General features: G+C 35.7%; 3 protein-coding genes across 8 annotated transcripts in view; 1 reads left to right on the plus strand and 2 right to left on the minus strand.

Moving 5' to 3' along the window:
- Positions 1 to 18223, plus strand: part of LOC101900373 (FMRFamide receptor) — a 115715-nt gene that overhangs the window by 50317 nt on the left and 47175 nt on the right. For 4 of the 5 annotated variants that reach the window (XM_005181720.4, XM_005181723.4, XM_059131576.1 and 1 more), the window contains one exon: positions 68 to 98. The exons of the other annotated variant lie outside the window; for it this stretch is intronic. The gene's annotated coding sequence lies outside the window, so the exon portion shown is untranslated. The remainder of the gene's footprint in view (positions 1 to 67; positions 99 to 18223) is intronic. 5 annotated transcript variants of the gene reach the window in all.
- Positions 6153 to 6751, minus strand: pdf (peptide deformylase (mitochondrial)). 2 transcript variants are annotated; one of them, NM_001309071.1, is given in 3 exon segments: positions 6153 to 6337; positions 6340 to 6496; positions 6560 to 6741. In NM_001309071.1, coding segments are annotated over 3 exon segments (291 nt in total). In that variant the 5' UTR covers positions 6671 to 6741; the 3' UTR covers positions 6153 to 6314.
- On the minus strand, positions 14631 to 15376 carry LOC101900199 (pigment-dispersing hormone type 2). The gene is made up of 2 exons (XM_005181719.4): positions 15226 to 15376; positions 14631 to 15150 (listed from the first exon to the last, which is right to left on the minus strand). Exons 1-2 carry the CDS (start codon positions 15334 to 15336, stop codon positions 14911 to 14913), a joined length of 351 nt encoding a protein of 116 aa, XP_005181776.3. The 5' UTR covers positions 15337 to 15376; the 3' UTR covers positions 14631 to 14910.

The raw sequence follows: 18223 nt of genomic DNA on the forward strand, positions 1-18223 counted from the left end.
CTATTTGTATATGCGAATAATAATCTTGAGCATTCCAAAAACTATATAATTTTTTGTATCTTTTCAGGTGAATGATTGGACCGCACATTGACTCATATGTATGTAAATAACAAATCGTAGTAGTTTTATTATAATTAAGAAGGAAATATAAATATAAAAATTGTAATTTACAAAGAATTTCATTGATTGGATTCAACTTGAATATTATCTTCCCGAAAATAGGGTATGACACCCTTGAACAAAAAATTATTTCGAATGCCATAGTTAATTTCATAAATTTCAATTTTCAATAAAGCATATACTTTTTTTATTTTACATAATAAATTTATTGCATTTGCTTAAGTTAAATTGATCGCCTAAGGAAAAATGTTGCAAAACGGGAATTAAAATCTGACGCCGGGCAATACTTCAATTGGTGTTGCAATAATATTTTGTTTCAGTCAGCGTTAATATTTTTATCTGTTTTCTGGTTTTTACTTTCAAGGAATGAAAGGGTAGATCATTGGGCACATCGTTAAGTGAATCAAACGAATAAAAACACTATCTTCGTTTTGTAGAAAAAAAGCAAATAAAGAAGCTTTTGTCATAAGCCATTTCAATATTCAAATGCGAAACTTTAAACAAATCGGTGAATAATGGCTAAAATTATCCAAATATCAAATATCTTCAGGTACCGCTGTGTGGTGGTTATACGAAGGCGTGGACTTGAATTACCAACTTCAAATACCAAATTTGAAACATTTCCGTTAATAATGTCGCTTAAATTACCAAAAGAGGGAGGTACCATTATATGGGGTATACCAAAACGTGGACCTACATGGTCCATTTCCAATACCAAAAGTCCTGCCGACATAATATACATTCCAATAAATTTTTATCAATATACTTCATTTCGTTCGGAAGCTAGAGTGATTTCCACAGACTGATGTACATCGCTAAATCGACATAGCATTTTATGCTGATCAAGAACATATGTACTTTGTGGGGACTGAAATGTATATTTTGAGGTGTTACATACGGAAAGACGAACCTTATATGTGTTGGGGGTTTTATAAGTTTGATTGGGCCAAAAATTATGTAACACCTCGAAATATTGGTTTCCCACATAGGAAAGTATATATATAGTCTTCCTATCTCTACGTCGACTCGTAGCTATGTATGTCCGTCCGTCTGTCCATGGACAGACATGTTAATTTGTAATCACTCTACAGGTCGCAATTATGGCCCAATCCTCACGAAATTGAAAATGGAGGTGGGGGTAGGGTCAGAATAGAACCCTATTGTTTTTGGAGATGATCGCATAATAATTAGGGGTTGAAATGGACCAACAACTGAAAAATTTCCTGATTTTGCAGTTGCTCTACAGGTCGCAGTTATAGACCAATCGAAGCAGGAGTTAGCATGGCGCTAGGGCTTGGGGCTGGGCAGAAGCCTTCCAATTTTGACTGTCATTGGGTAATATTTAGTGGGAGAAATTGACCATAATATTTGTGTTTAATAAAAGTCGCGAATATTTTTAATCCCGTCAAAATCAAAAATAGACGAAATGGTCAATTCTGACCGTTACGTAGTTGCCAATAATAAATATATCGGATATATATAGTGAAATATATACAATTATATCTCAAGAATGGCTGGGCCGATTTTGACAAATGTTGTCCATTCAGAATGCCCTCTTGGCATAAAAGTATAAAATCCAAAAAAAAAAAAAAAAAAATAAATAATAATAAATAAATAATCGCATAAAAATACACCTATGATGTAAATATTGATTTTTTAGTATTTTGTGACATATTTTTATTTTTTTATCGCATGCGATTTTTTTTAATTTGACTTATAATATTGAATTGTATATTTTGTAATATTTTTTCAACTTACAACACAGGTTGGGGATATTATATGCAGATTGCAATTATCGTCCGATCCTCACGAAAAGGGTAGGGTTAGGCTCAGAAGGGCTAGGCCTATTTTTTATCGTAGACAAGGAAATCATATAGATGAGTCTAAATTTGGAGATACAGAGAGGCCTCTTGCTTTTGGATATGATCGCAAAATATTATGGGTTTAAATAAACCAAAAACAGAAAAAAATTCCTGATCACACAAATGAAGCCATTCGACACGCCTGAGAAGAGCGTTAAGGACAGGGAAGAATTCTAGTATTTTGGATGACCACTGGATTATATTTAGCTGTAAAATGGACCACAACAACTAACAGCACGATAAATATTGGGAAAATGTCCCTGGTCAAAATGCAAAGGGTAGTATCTGGGCAGTGCACCGTGACATAATTTCGAAAGCGAAATCTTTTAAAATGTATTTGGACATAAGAGGGCTTTTAACATGTTGTAGTGTTGTAGGGTATCACATGGTCGGTCCCTCACGACTATAGCCTTTGCTTACTTGTTTTAACATAACCTCGGTTGGTACTTTTACTTGAACTTCAAATAAACGCAAGTAAAAATGTAACATCCAAATAACACTCTTAAGCCGAACAGAAATTAAAGATTTCCAGTTACAGTTTTGCTTTATTGGCCTTAGAATTTCCCACCACCCCCAAAACTATAACCCCAACATTGTTGAGCAGTGTTATCAAAAGTTTGCTTTATTTTGCCCTGCAGCGTTTTCTTACTATTTTCAAGATTTAACTTCGACATATTTTCTAGTTCATTTGATTTTCACTTTTACTTAGGTCGCTCTGCAATGAAAATGCACAACGCCTCCAAGATAATGATTTGCATAATCACCGCATTCCGATCGTTGCTGACATCTTCGGTGAACACACGTTGACTTTGATTACCGTCGCAATTTTATCCTGTCGCTTTGACTTCGAATGCCAGATTGGCAACAGGGAAAATTAATTTAATTAACAAAGTTAGTTGAGTGTCATCACGAAGCAAGTCGTGTGACTAATTGGCTCGGGGGCGACCACAGAATCTGGTTAAAACTTGCATGAAGTTCCATTGATTGGTAATTGCACATTTTGTGGTGTATGAGTGTGTGTGTGTGTTTGCGCTGAAGCAATCCGCAAACGGTGATGCCAAGTGGGGGTAGTGAAAATAAGAACTTTACAAGAGCGGATCAATATTCGTATCCACTCCGTAGATTCACAATGTCATTTTTAATACTTTATTTCTGTATTCGAATGGCAGAGTGCTTTAGGGTTTTTTTTATTTCAATGAAACCCAAGAAGAAGTGAGTACTGTGGGCGTGAGATACAACCGAATATGTGTATGTGTGTGAGTGTATGTATTTGTAAAGTTCAAAGAACAAACACCTCACAATACGAATTTTTAATTAACAAATTTTATTATCTGCTGATTAAGTGGGCGATAATAGCCTTATTGAATACCTTGCAACACTTCAAGATTCTCAAAGAGTCAATAGAATAGCTTCTGCTGGTCGTTGTGTGATCTATAAAATTTTAATAAAAACAACGCAATGCCTTTAAGCCAGTTTAGAGTGAATACATTTACACACCAGTGGCCAGGATTTCTTTCTAGCTTTTCAACTGTCATATCATATCAATAATACATGATTCAAAGAAAAAGCGACATTTCAGGACAATTTTTGTTGTTCAAAAATGGAAATGATTTTGAAATGTTGATACTTTTTATATCTTCCGCGATAGTATGGAAGGTATATTAAGTTTGTTATTCCGTTTAGACCCCACAAAGTATATATTCTTGAGCAGCATTTGTCGATTTAGCGATGTCCGCCCATCTGTAAAAATCGCTTTAGCTTCAGAACGAACTCTGAACCGATTTCAATTTGACAAATTTATTTTCTGATGAAATACCGTCACACATTCCAAATTTCATTGGAATCGAAAACACTTATCGTGTTTGGTGCGTGAAATAAACGAAATCGGTCGAATATATATATGAGAGCTATATCCAATCAGAACCGATTTCAATATAATTTGGCAAATATATTTTCTGATCAAATTCCTTTACGCTTTCCATATTTGGAGAGTGTATCTGTAATCAATCAAGAGATAAGTGCATATAAAAATCTATATCTTGGGAGTTACTTCCGATATAAAGTTCCAAGTGGAATTTCAAGAATGTATATAGCCTATGTTACTTTTAGACGATGTTGTAGTATACTTGGAAGTTTAAAGGAAAATCTGTGCAACGGTCCCTAAGTTACAAACATTTTCCTCTTTTATAGATATACCGGGTGAGATAATAAAACTGCAACAAAGTCAAACGCCATAATTGTTATATATTTTTTTTAATTATATTGAATGAAAGCAAAAAATATCGGAAATATCATCACATTTTAGAATAAGTTTAGATTTGTTCGAATTGGTCGCCTTTGGCACGAATTATGGCCTTCAAACGGCCAATTAAACCGTCACACGCTGCCCGAATGTTGCTCTTCGTTATTTTGGCCAATTCCCGGCAAAGCGCTTGCTTGAGGTTATCGACACTTTGGTATTTCTTAATGCCAACCTTGCTTTCCAAAATATTAGAGAATTCCAAAATATTCCTTGGTATCCGGAGATTTTGGTGGCCATTGTGTGCTGGAAATGAAGCGAGGAACCTCATTTTGTAACCATTCTTGGGTGGCGCGTTCTGAGTGCGATGGTGCTGAATCCTGTTGAAATGTCCAAGGTCTGCTTCCAAAATATTTGCACCCTCCAGAATATTTTCGCGATAATATTCGGCATTTATTCTGTTGCTACGGTCGATTAATACGAGCGGAGAGCGACCATTGCCTGAGTTGAGTTAATTTTCAGTTGACCTCTTAGGCAAGTACGCACTGTCATTTTGTTTGTTTACAAACTGCTGGACAACAAATGTTTTCTAATCGGAAAAAAACCCAAATTCGGCAGTTCACCACTTTCGGGCGAGCGAAGCAACTCTTCAGCTCTTTTGAGTCTATTTTCTTTCTGTTGCGGTGAATTTCAATGGTTTTACCCCGAGCTCATTTTTCAATATTTGCCGAATGGAATATTGCGATATGTTCAGCTCACGAGCCATTTTTCGGTCACTGCGACGCGGGTTTCGATCAAGTCGCTTCTTTACTTTTCGAACCATTTCTGCTGATGTTACTGTTTTCTACCGTCCTCGTTATCTCGGTAACGAACGATGTTACGAGACACAAAAGATTTATTCACATTTAAATGCTGGAGTGCTCTAACGATAGCCAGTTGTGGTTTTCCAACCAGATATAAAGAAATCACACTATTACGCTTGAATTCCATCACGAATTATTTTTTTCTGGAAAATTCTTACCAAAATGCTTTTGTACGTTTGGAAAAAATATAATGAGCTGTCACTGGACTAATTTTAACAGTTGTCGGACGAGTGGCGTGGAAATGACAGCAGTCTGAATTTGGTTGCAGTTGTTTCATCACATCCTGTAGATTTTTAGCAATATTCACTCTAAAATATTTTATAAAATAACCAGAAATTTTAATTTTAATTCCTCTTTATAAATCACTTGATTTTTTTTATTGGAAATCTAATTTTGCGATAATAGTATGCGAGTGCATTTCTTTGTGTTTGAAGTAAATAATAGTCATTTTCCTAACAATGGATATATGTTCTGTATGGCCATATTATCCAAATTTGCAAAATTTATATCTTCATGAAAAAAAAAACAATAAACATTATTAAAAAAATTATCAAATTCTTCCAAATGTATCATTTTTTAAATCCATAATGTTTATATTATTTAAAACAATACATACGTATATAAAACAGTGTATATGTCTTCTCAGTACACGGGTGACATAAGAAAGAATTTTATTCAGGTAAACTCAATGGCATGCCATGTAATTTATTGCAACGTGAATGCAACTAAGTTATGTCTCAGTTGAACATTGAGAGAAACATTTCCCAGTCCTACAATTGGGAACTTACTAGTTATTCTGGAATATATTTGTGATGCCAAATTTATTTATTTCCTTCATATATTCCAGGAAGTTGTAGAAGTGTTTATTGAACTTTTAGAAATGTTGTTCTGTTAAGGCATAACAATTTGTGTTCTCCTGCGGAACCCCCAACACCCTTTGCCAGTGAAAAGCAAATGCAGCAGCCCTTTTTATTCGCATTGAACATATCCAATAAAAACGGTGGGAGGGCCGCTACGAATTATTTTTCTACCTTATAATTTATTATTCTGCGTGAAAACACATAAAAGGGAACAGAATATCTACTATTTATTTTCACTTCATTGAACTAATACATCAACAACAATATTCAATATACATACATATATTTTTGTTAAGGAGGGGGTGGGGGGGTATTTTTTAGTCTTTTATCTTCTTCTTATCCATAGGCATTTTCTAATGCTGCAGGAAATCTATTTGCCGGCATCGTTCATACTTTGGGCAGACTCAACAACGAATTGATTAGTTCCGAGTTTCGTTTGGGCAATGGGGCGGTCCAAGTACCGTCCCCTCCATAGAAGCGGCATGGATTATTATTTAATATCTGGGCATTATGGATGGATGAAAGCCATCGATTTATCAATTCTCGGTTCAGCTAATGGAATTGATGCGCCTTCATTAGTTTGGGTGCTGGCGTTTGTGTTAATGTCACACTTACCTGTTTATCAAAGTACTGCTCTTCGTCCGGGGCTGGCAACGCTGTGGCCACATGACACAGCAGCAGAGACATCCAAAATAGGGCCAATGAAAAATAACCAATATTAGTCATGATGATAATTGCAGAGATTTCCGGGTGAATGGAATATGTGCTCGCTGATCGAAATAAATCAGGTAACTGTTGTGTTGTGATTTGAAATCTATCCAATTTATATCGTTCTCTTTCGATAGTGCCTCTCGGCGGTGTATCGCAGAAGCTCCGCAGGATGGTGTCAATGGCAAGTGAAATTCGTCATTTTCAGGCAATAAAATCTGTGTCAACATCCAACGCATATAACTTTGGGGCTCCGGCGATATTGACATGACATTTGTTACGCATTCACAACGCAGGCTGAACGGTGGGGTGTGGTTGCCTTTCCAACGAGTTGTGTAAATATATTGAATGAAGTTTGTGTTGTGTAATGGAGGGGGAACGCGGGAGCAAAAAAAAAAAAAAAAAAACAAATAAAAATGTTTGCACACTATCTTACGTACATATTTGACAACGAATCACAGACGCAATCCACGCACATATACATTCACATATTTGTATATATAAGAGAATATAGGGGTAAATATACCTATGCATTGATGCATATATAGTTATTTTCTCTATCAGCATGTTTATGGTTAACCGCTGATTAGAGACCTCGGAAGGTAGACATGAAACCTTGAAAAACTTTAATGGGAATGCAGAATAACATTTAAAGTACGATCTGCCATAGTTTTCAGTGCATGCCGTTCCTCTTTATACCCTCCACCATAGCGTGGAACGTACTCGAATATCCAATTTCGACCCTTAAAAGTACATATATTCTTGATCAACATGCAATTCGATGTCGACTTAGCCACGATCCTCAGTCTGTGGAACGAACGCTATCTTGCTAAGGAAATTAAAGGCATTGATACATTTTTATTCACATGGATTTTAAGTCCTCTGGATTTTTGGTATTGAACAAGGGCATTATTGGTCTACGTTTTGTTATAGTCTTTTGGGGGTTTTAGTCACAATTTTGCAGAGAACTGTCTGTGTAGGTCCAAGTTTTGGCATAGTCTCCATATAACTGTACCTTAGGCATTTTTGTGATTAGTGTCACACTTTTTACCGGATTTATTTCAAATTTGATATTTGGTGTTCGTGGTGGGTATTACCTTCTATGGCAGAAAATTGCAAAAGCACTTTGACATCTATGAATAGCCATCATGTAACTATACTTCCCGGAATTCGGCATTTTCACGACTTTTGTCACAGCAAGAAAATTATTCCAGTGACAGCTTATTATATTGTTTAAAAGCGAACAAAAGCATTTTGGTGAAAATTTTCCAGAAAAAAGTTATTTGTGATAGAATTCAAGCGTGATAGTGTGATTTCTTTATATTTGGCTGGAACACCAAAAGTGGCTATCGTTAGAGCACTCCAGCATTTAAATGTGAATAAATCTTTTGTTTCTCGTAACAGCGCTCGTTACCGAGATACTGGTAGCATAGCCCGACGTCAAGGAAGTGGATGGAAGAAAACAGCAACATCAGCCGAAATGGTTCGAAAAGTAAAGAAGCGAATTGATCGAAACCCGCTTCGCAGTGGCCGAAAAATGGCTCGCGAGCTGAACATATCGCAATATTCCATTCGGCAAATATTGAAAAAATGAGCTCGGGGTGAAGCCATCAAAATTGCAAAAAGTGCAAGAACTTACACCGCAACAGAAAGAAAATAGACTCAAAAGAGCTAAAGAGTAATTCGCTTTGCCGAAAGTGGTGAACTGCCGAATTTGGTTTTCTCCGATGGGAAAACATTCGTTGTCCAGCAGATTATAAACAAACAAAATGATCGTGTTTACTTGCCAAGCGCCGGCCATGGTGTGGGCCGATGATCGCTATCCGCTCGTATTAATCGACCGTAGCATCAGAATAAATGCTGACTATTATCGTTACAATATTCTGGAGGGCGTATTAAAGCCTTGGGCACACAAACATTTTTGCCGCAGACCTTGGACATTCCAACAGGACTCAGCACGATCGTACTCAGCACGCCCTTCCCAAGAATGGTTACAAAACAAGGTTCCTCGCTTCATTTCCAGCGCACAATGGTCACCAAAATCTCCGGATACCAATCCGTTGGACTGTTGTGTCTGGAGTATTTTGGAAAGCAATGTTGGCACTAAAAAATACCAAAGTGTCGATCACCTCTAGCAAACGCTTCGCCGGGAATGGGCCAAAATAGAGAGAAACATTCGGGCAGCGTGTGACGGCTTTATTGGCCATTTAAATGCCATAATTCGTGCCAAAGGTGACCAATTCGAACAAATCTAAATTTATTCTAAAATTTGATGCTATTTCCAACATTTTTTGCTGTCATAAAAAAAAAAAAATGTAAAAATTATAGGATTTAACTTTGTTGCAGTTTTTTATTTCACCCTATATTTAATGATCTATAAGGGTTCTAACACTAGTATTTTGAGGAATTAAAAACGGAATGATAAAGTAAATATATAGGGTATGAAAATAAGTCTTATAGGGTATGGATTTGTTACCATCAATGTTTCTTTACAATATGACGATGCCAATTCGAACCCTAACCTTAAGGATGTTCTACTTGGTGTGTGTGCCACAGTTTCTCGGTACTTGTTTACTCAGTAAAATAACCTATTTTCTGTTTTTTTTTTTTTACCTTACTGGTAACTTAAGAGCTAGTAGGATTAGATACCTTGAAATGAGTTGTTCAGCACGATAATACAAAGTTGGTGTTCAAACATATATATATCACCATTTACCAACAGATAGATCACCATGGAAAAACTTAATTTTAATAGAAATCTGTTGGAAAATTAGGGCCAAAAACCCTACAATATAAGCTGCTCTTAAAAGGGACTAATATTGAGTATTTTATTGAATTGAAAATACGATTAGGCTTTTCAAAACACAATAATTGGCCTTCAAACTTAAATGATAACTATGTCAAAACTTTAGTCTATTTTTAAATTAAATTGAATTTATGTTATCCATAGAGACCTGTAATAGAACTTTTAAAATGCAAAAAGTCCGGACGTACAGCTAAGGGCGAGTTTAATAGATTTACAAGACTTTTTGGAGAACTTGTGTGCTAAATTGGAAATATCAAATTATAGCCGACAAGATTAAATATGAACAAGTCACTAAGTTCGGCCGGGCCGAACTTTTAATACCCTCCACCATTTGCAACGAATTTGGAAATTTTTAAAAAATAAAATCCTTAAAAAATTCTGTTAAAATTTTAAAAATACCGAATATAGCCGTCATATTGGGGTGTATACGACGTGGACATACATAGGCATTGTTTGTCATAAGCCATTACCATATTCAAATTGGAAACTTGAAATAAACGGTAAATAATGTAGCTAAAATCATCAAAATATCGTATATAAGGAGGTGCCGTTAAATTGGAGCTGTGCAAAGACCTGGACCAGCATAGACAGTTTTCTGTCACAGGCTGTAGCATCCATTACGAACTTCAAATACCACATTTCAAACAATTTCGGTGGGTATTGTACCTAAAATCGTCAAAATACCGAATATGGGGAGGTACTGATATATGGGGCCTATACGAAGACCTGGACCCGCACAGACAATTTTCTGTCACAGACTGTAGTATTCATTACGAACTTCAAATACCAATTTTGAAACAATTCCGGTGAATTATGTCGCTAAAATCATCAAAATACCGATTATAGGGAGGTACTGATATACGGGGCCTATACGAAGACCTAGACCCGTACAGACAATTTTCTGTCACAGACTGTAGTTCTTATAACGAATTTCAAATACCAAATTTGAAACAATTCCCGTGAATAATGTCGTTAAAATCATCAAAATACCGAATATAGGGAGGTACCGTTATATGGGGGCTATATGAAAACGTGGACCTACATGGCCCATTTACGAACTTAACCTGCCTACTGGAAAAATAAACATGTGTGCAAAATTTTAGCCATCTATCTCAATTCATTCGAAAGATAGCGTGATTACAACAGACAGACGGACATCGCTAAATCGACTTAGAATTTTACGCTGATCAAGAATATATATACTTTGTTGGGTCTGACATGAGTATTTCGAGGAGTTACAAACGGAATGACAAAGTTAATATACCCTCCATAGTATGGTGGAGGGTATAAAAAAAATAATATCAAAAATTACTACCAGAAAAACGAACTTCCAGGTGGACTGTGGACTGTTATAGTTTTTTTTCAATATCAATCATCCCAGACGCAACACAAACTTCTCAGCTACATTTCAAAGCTTTATACATTAAAATGAGGCATCTATGTTGATTTCAACAAACAGAGCTACGGATTTAGTTGATAATTAAATGAAAACTCAGTTAACACTTACGTTGACTTAATTAAATTTCTCTTTGGACGATAAGTTTTTGTCGGGCGCTGTAGCTACATGAGTCATGTTCACAGTTGCACAAATTTTCAGTTATTTTAGCCATGGCTCCAGAGAAAGCCATTCATTCGTTGTTAATGGAAAGACCAGATGACCTTCCTTCCTTCCCCGCTTGCCTGCATAGATGAAAAATTGAAAATGAGCTGTAATTCAGTCCAACTGCTTAGAAGTGGATTGAGAAAACAGATGCCATACCAACAACGACTATTTTCTTTTTTTTGTGTTTTCCCATTTCATTTCGCCACTTATTTAGACTTGTTTGTAGATTTCGATGATTATGATGCAGCTTATGATGATTGTTTCCAAAAATTAAAAGCTGAATTTCTAAATTCATGCAACATCCATTAGTTTTTTTTTGTTTTTTTTTTTTGTTTTTGTAACAAACTAAAGTTTTTTGTGAAATGAAAAGAACAGCTATTAGCGAACAGTTACTACACAACCGTTTGCTGAGTACTTTTGTTTTTGCTGATACACTGTGAAAACGTGAATTCGAAAGTATTCGGAGGGTGGACATTATACGATTAAAATAAGTGCTGGTTTAAAAAAAAAAAATAAAATGCAATTCATTCTTTCGGAACTTTTTTTCTAAATCGTATATACAGTGTTGGTATTGGTTATTCGCACATCCATTCGGGGCAGAATGTTTGAAAAAGTTTCAATTTATTTAATATAAACATGGAAAAATATATGTTCTTTAAGGGGACTAGTAATAAACACACCTTTACAGCCTTTAATCGTGTTTAAATGCATTCGTTTTAATTTAGTTTTTTATACCCATAGCCATATGGCTACAGAGGGTATTTATAATTTAATACGGCCAAAAAGTGCCTCATCGAAATAACGGTTTTAGGCCCTAGGTCTCTTGGGACTAAATGCGTTTCCGGACATTTGGAGTCGATCTAGCGATGTCTTTCAGTTAGGCTAGTGCGCACTATAACTTTCGAAGGGAGTATCCGATTTGATCAAAACTTTATTCATAGTAATATTATTGCCAAGCTTAGATCGAGTTCAGAGATATCCATTCCTTCTGATCCTTCCTACAAAAGGTTGAAATTTTCAAAAAAATATTTTACTGAACAGAAAGAGAAAGAATAATCCAATTTTATATCAGCGCTAGGTCAGGTGCGAAAATGTACAATATCGTTTTACTCTCTCACCCTAAAATGGGTCAACATTTTGAATAATTATGACTCTTATAAAATGTGATGTAAGTGTCCGATTGTCTTCAAATCACACACACAACAACACAAGTTCTGTTATAAAGATGGTAGAGACCGGACCATTTCTTCTGGTACATATCCCGCAAAGGGTCGAAGTTTGGAATAATCAAAACGATCATAAAATCCGAAAAAATCATCTGATTCTCATCAAAATACACACATCACAATATTTTTATTATACCAATGTCTGGTGTGAAGATGAAGGTTCAAAAAGCACGAAGCTCATGAAAATCGAAAATAACACATGCAAACCTTTTTGCTAACGCAAGATTTGTTGTGAAGATGATATACATCAGCCAACCCCTTCTGGTAACTCGCCCACAAAGGGTCACAATTTCCAATACTTATATATGTAATAATTTTCAAAATAAGTCCGCGATTCTTTACAACTTGCTGTATCCAAATATTTCCCTTAACCAGAAATCTGATATATGTAAATATGTAATTTATGGGAAATGGTGCAAAGGGGTGAGAAAAGGCTGTGTTATTGAAAATTCGAACTACAATTCGACTAAAAGGTAATCCAGTGTATTGGGCTACAGTTCAAAATTTTGAAATAAGGATTGCTAATGGGGACTTAAAAAGATGTAGATGTATAGACATTCGCAATAAACGAGAATTCGGGTAAAGCTATATATGCTAGAGCTATATCCAAATCTATAAGTTCTGGTCTAATTGAGGATCTCCGATCCTTACGAAATGTTGCATGGAGGTAGGCCCAGAATTAAATCTCATTGTTTTGAAGATGAACATTTAGGTGTTGAAATGGACCAAAAAAAAACAATATTTTTCTGATTTTGCAGTCGCTCTACAGGTCACAAGCAGTTTGTAAACAAACAAAATGATCGTGTTTACTTGCCAAAGAGGGCAGCTGATAATGTGCACCTTCGTTTGGCCACCAGAACTCGTTTAGCCACCACCACCGGCCATGGTGATGGTGTGGGCCGCCGTAACAACCGATGGCATCAGAATAAATGTCGAATATTATCGCGAAAATATTCTGGAGGGTGTATTAAAGTCTTGGGCACACAATCATTTTGGCCCAAGGTCAAATTTTATAGGATTTAGCACCATCGCACTCAGCACGCGCCACCCAATAATGGGTACAAAACAAGGTTTCTCGCATTTCCAGCGCACAATGGCCACCAAAATCTCCGGATACCAATCCGTTGGACTATTGTGTCAGGAGTACTTTGGAAAGCAAGGTTGGCACTAAAAAATACCAAAGTGTCGACCACCTCAAGAAAGCGCTTTGCCAGGAATGGGCCAAATTACCGCAGAACAACATTCGGGCAGCGTGTGACGATTTCATTGGCTGTTTGAAGGCCATAATTTGTGCCAAAGGTGACCAATTGAAACAAATCTAAACTAATTCTAAAATTTAATGCTATTTTCGACATTTTTGGCTTTCATTTAAAAAATTTTTTGCTTTCATTAAAAAAAATACAAAAAATGTAAAACTTATGGCGTTTGACTTTAATGTATTTTTTTTTATCTCACCCTGAATATTGTTTATCCGATTTGTTATATTTGTTCTTCACAACTGTAATATGCACTTCGAAACAAAGATATTCGGGGATATATATCAAATACAGCTCAGAAATATCTTTGTAAAAATTTTATCGAGATCGGTTCAGATTTGGATATAGCTCCCATTTATATCATTATCCGATTTTAAGTTAATTGTGTGCCAAATAGGTAATATGAGCCCGAATTGAAAAGTCACAGATGCCTCGGTGAATTTAGTAGAAATCGATTCAGAGGAGGATAGTCCTCTCATATATTAGTTAATTTGGAATTTAAATTATAACTATAATTATAGTTGGTATGATTTAATGCTCACAAATTCCCCATAAAAAACGTTTATTTTTATACGAAGCTCTACTAAATATGCAAAGTGGTGTAGGGTATCATCGTCGCCCGACTTTTAAGACTTTCTTTACTGGTTTTGATTTGATTAAATGATACACCAATAGTGCTTCATTTTTCCATATATGCGACCAAGTTTCGAATAAACAAGGCATAGCTGACCAGAACAAGCCATAGCTGATTGATGAGCTGGACTTATAGGATTTCTTACTTGAGCCATCCTATTGTCATAATATGTACTCCATATCAATGATATTTAGTGTCAGAGGTCATATTCCTCATAAAAATGCCTTCCTTTTTCTATATTAGTTCAATACAATTTCAAATTTAAGGCATTCGCACCAAATTTCCAATATAAACGTAGTTTCATGTCATCCTAATTCATTTATTCACTTCGGAATAAATATTATCTTAAATAACAAAGATCCTTAGAAGAAACGAAAGACTAGTTCATTTTGTCAGTGTATCAATGGAATCTATTGAACACGGGTAACTGAAGTTCGCAAGGACTAACTAATGTTTTCCGTTTACATTTATTTGTTGTTGTTTCGTTTCGTTTTATTTTATATCATTTTATTCATTCTTTACACAACAATTAGGACCTACAGCCAACAATTTAGGCCTCAATTAAAGGGCGAAATTAAATCAATTTACATTTACAATTACACATAAATTCCGATTAATAATTACAACTTGTTAGCGTTTCGTTTTGCAGCAATTATCGGCATGGAAAATTGTTTTACTTTCAATTTATGTTAATTTTTATTTTTTTTTTCTATGAAATTTGCAACTCAGTTGTTTAGAGGAAATGCTTGTGTGCTCGATTTGGGGGATGGGGAATATTTTTTATTTCAAATATTATCGACTTTCCAGCATCGTTCATACTCTTGGGTAAACTTAGAAGTGAATTTATTAATTCAGAATTCCTTTTAGGCATGGCCGCAGACCAAGTGTTGTCCGGATAATAACGGCAGGGATTATTGATGGCTTGAACGCCTCGTGCCGATGACAACCAATTGTTGAGCAATTCTCGATTTAGCTGTGTACGGAGGCAAGAAAAAGTTAGTCATCAATAAAGGAAAATTTTCAAATTTGTGTATTAACAGATTATCACCTGTTTTTCAAAATAACGCTCATCCTCTTGGGCAGGCAAAGCAGCTGCGAAAATGCATAGAAACAATTCAAGGCACATCAGACAACAAATTAAACCATTTATATTAGCCATATTCAACGTAGAGTATTTTTTTCGTTTTAACTGTTCGATATTAATCGGATGACTGATATCTTGCCTCAGGAAATCATTGCATTTTATATCATCCCGTTTTCAGCATCCTGAGGCTGCGGGATGCCACTACCTCCACAGAATTGTGTCAATTGCAGCACATCTGTCTTTGCAGGCTATAAACTTCGAGTCAATATTTGATAACAAGAAATCCCATCACACAGTTTTATGTTATTGACTTGGCCCAAACGGGGAAAATGTCAATACCAAAGAAGTTTATGGCGCGTTAGATAAACACGCGTAGACGTCATCATTTAAAGGGGTGGGAACAGTATGTGAGATATGTAGTCCCTGAATTAACAAGAAGAGATTCATGCTAAATATTTGGTATACTCAATACTTGAAAACAATGTTTTTATACTCAACACTACAGTGTGGTAAAGGGTATTACTTCTTTGGCTATTTGTTTGTAACATGAAAAAGCAATCGAGATATATCTATAGTTTCAATATTTACAACAAGAGTTTATTGCAGAGGGTGAATCGAAGAATATCATGTAAACAGCGGTTAAGTTCAGCCGGACCGAACTTTTAATACCCTCTACCATTTGGAAGGAATTTGCAAAATGTGAAGAACATCCGTTAAAAACTCCGCTTTAATAATTTTAAATATCGACATGGGGCTTATATGGGGCTCTGTGAAAACGTGGACCTCTACAGTCTATTATCTGCCAGGGAAGGTGAAGCCTATTGCCAACTCCAAAAATAATTAGATAATTCTGTCGAAAAACGCAGCTTAAATCATCAATGTAGGGAATATTGGGAGGCACATATATATGAGTCCTCTTCGAAAACGTGAATTTTTATGGGCTATTTTCTGTCATAGGATTTAGTATTCATCACGAACTCCAAATATCAAATTTGAAACAATTCCCGTGAAAAGTATAACACAAATCATAATACGAGGGCAGTTCGGAAACTTCTTAGACTAGCACAAAAAGCGCGATATAATCAGAAAAAGTTAAGTGTTTTGGAAATATCCATCCATGGTAGAAAAATAGTAAATCCATCAATGCTTGGGAACATTCATATGCCACAATTTTTCAAATATTTTGTCAAAAATAAGTAGATTTTTGTATGTTTTCTTATACGACGCACATTATAGGTCGCTATGATATGTATTTTTCAACAATTTTTAAAAATTGCAATAATTGTTCCAATTCTAAAATCGGCTTTAAAGTTCATTGTCCCAGCAGCTGCTTACATATATTAAATTTTGTTTCGATGTGGCAACTCCTTCATATAGAACACCTGATCCAACAAAGACGCATCTGCAATTTTTTTACAATGGAAGAATTAGAAATGCGTGCTGCCATTAAATATTTACATAAAAAAGGTTTATCGGGACAAGAAATTTATAATAAAATGGTGAATAAGTTATGTGAAAGTGCTTCTTCATATGCAATAGTAACAAGTTAAAAAGCAGTAAGTTCGGCCGGGCCGAACTTTGAATACCCTCCACCATTTGGAACGAATTTGGAAAAAAAATCCTGAAAAAAACTTTGTTAAAAATACCGAATTTTGCCGTTATATTGGTGCCTATACGACGTGGACCCACACAGGCATTATTTGTCATAAGTCATTACCAAATTCAAATTCGGAAATTGAAATAAACGGTGAATAATGTAGCTAAAATCATCAAATTATAGAATATAGGAAGGTACAGTTATATCGGAGCTGTGCGAAGACATGAACCTGCGTAGACAATTTTTTGTCATAGGCTGTAGCATCCATTACGAACTTCAAATAAGACATTTCAAACAATTTCGGTGAGTATTGTACCTAAACTCATCAAAATAACGAATATAGGGTGGTACTGGTATATGGAGCCTATACGAAGACCTGGACCTGCATAGACTATTTTCTGTCACAGACTGAAGTTTCCATTACGAACTCTAAATGCGTAATTTGAAAAAATGTTGGTGAATAAAGACGCTAAAATCACCAAAATACCGAATATAGGGAGGTACCGTTATATGGGGGCCATACGAAGACGTGGACCTGCACAGGTAATTTTCTGTCTTAGGCTGTAGTATCCATTTCGAACTTCAAATACCAAATTTGAAACAATTCCGGTCAATAATGTCGCTAAAATCATCAAAATACCGAATATAGCGAGGTACCGTTATATGGGGGATATATCAAAACGTGGACCTACATGGCCCATTTACGAACTTAACCTACTGTAAAAATAAACATGTGTGCAAAATGTTAGCCCTGTATCTCAATTCGTTCGAAAGATAGCGTGATTACAACAGACAGACAGGCGGACAGACGGACATCGCTAAATCGACTTAGAATTTTAAGCTGATCAAGAAGTACCGTTATATGGGTGATATAGTATGTCGTAGACATATATAGACAATTCCTTTTGAGGGGGTAAAATGCCCACAAGGGACTCCTTTTGTGGAATTTCAGACAATTCCATTGAAAAATGTGGATAAAATCATCAAAATACCAAATATCGGGGGTACCGTTATATGGGCGCTATACGATATGGTGGACCTATATAGATAATTCTCTGCCGAGGTATAAAGTACCCACAAGGAACTCCTCGTGTGGATTTTCAGACAATTCCGATGAATAATGTGGGTAAAATCATCAAATTGCCGAATATCGGGGGGTACCGTTATATGGAGGATATACGATATCATGGACCTGTATAGACAATTCTCTCTCAGGGGGTAAAGTACTCACAAGGAACTACTTGTGTGGATTTTAAGACAATTCCATTGAAAAATGTGGCTAACATCATTAAAATACCGAATATCGGGGGGTACAGTTATATGGGGGATATACGATATCGTGGACCTATATAGACAATTCTTTTT

This window comes from Musca domestica, unplaced genomic scaffold (genome assembly GCF_030504385.1).
Source record: "Musca domestica strain aabys unplaced genomic scaffold, Musca_domestica.polishedcontigs.V.1.1 9, whole genome shotgun sequence".
Taxonomy (NCBI): domain Eukaryota; kingdom Metazoa; phylum Arthropoda; class Insecta; order Diptera; family Muscidae; genus Musca; species Musca domestica.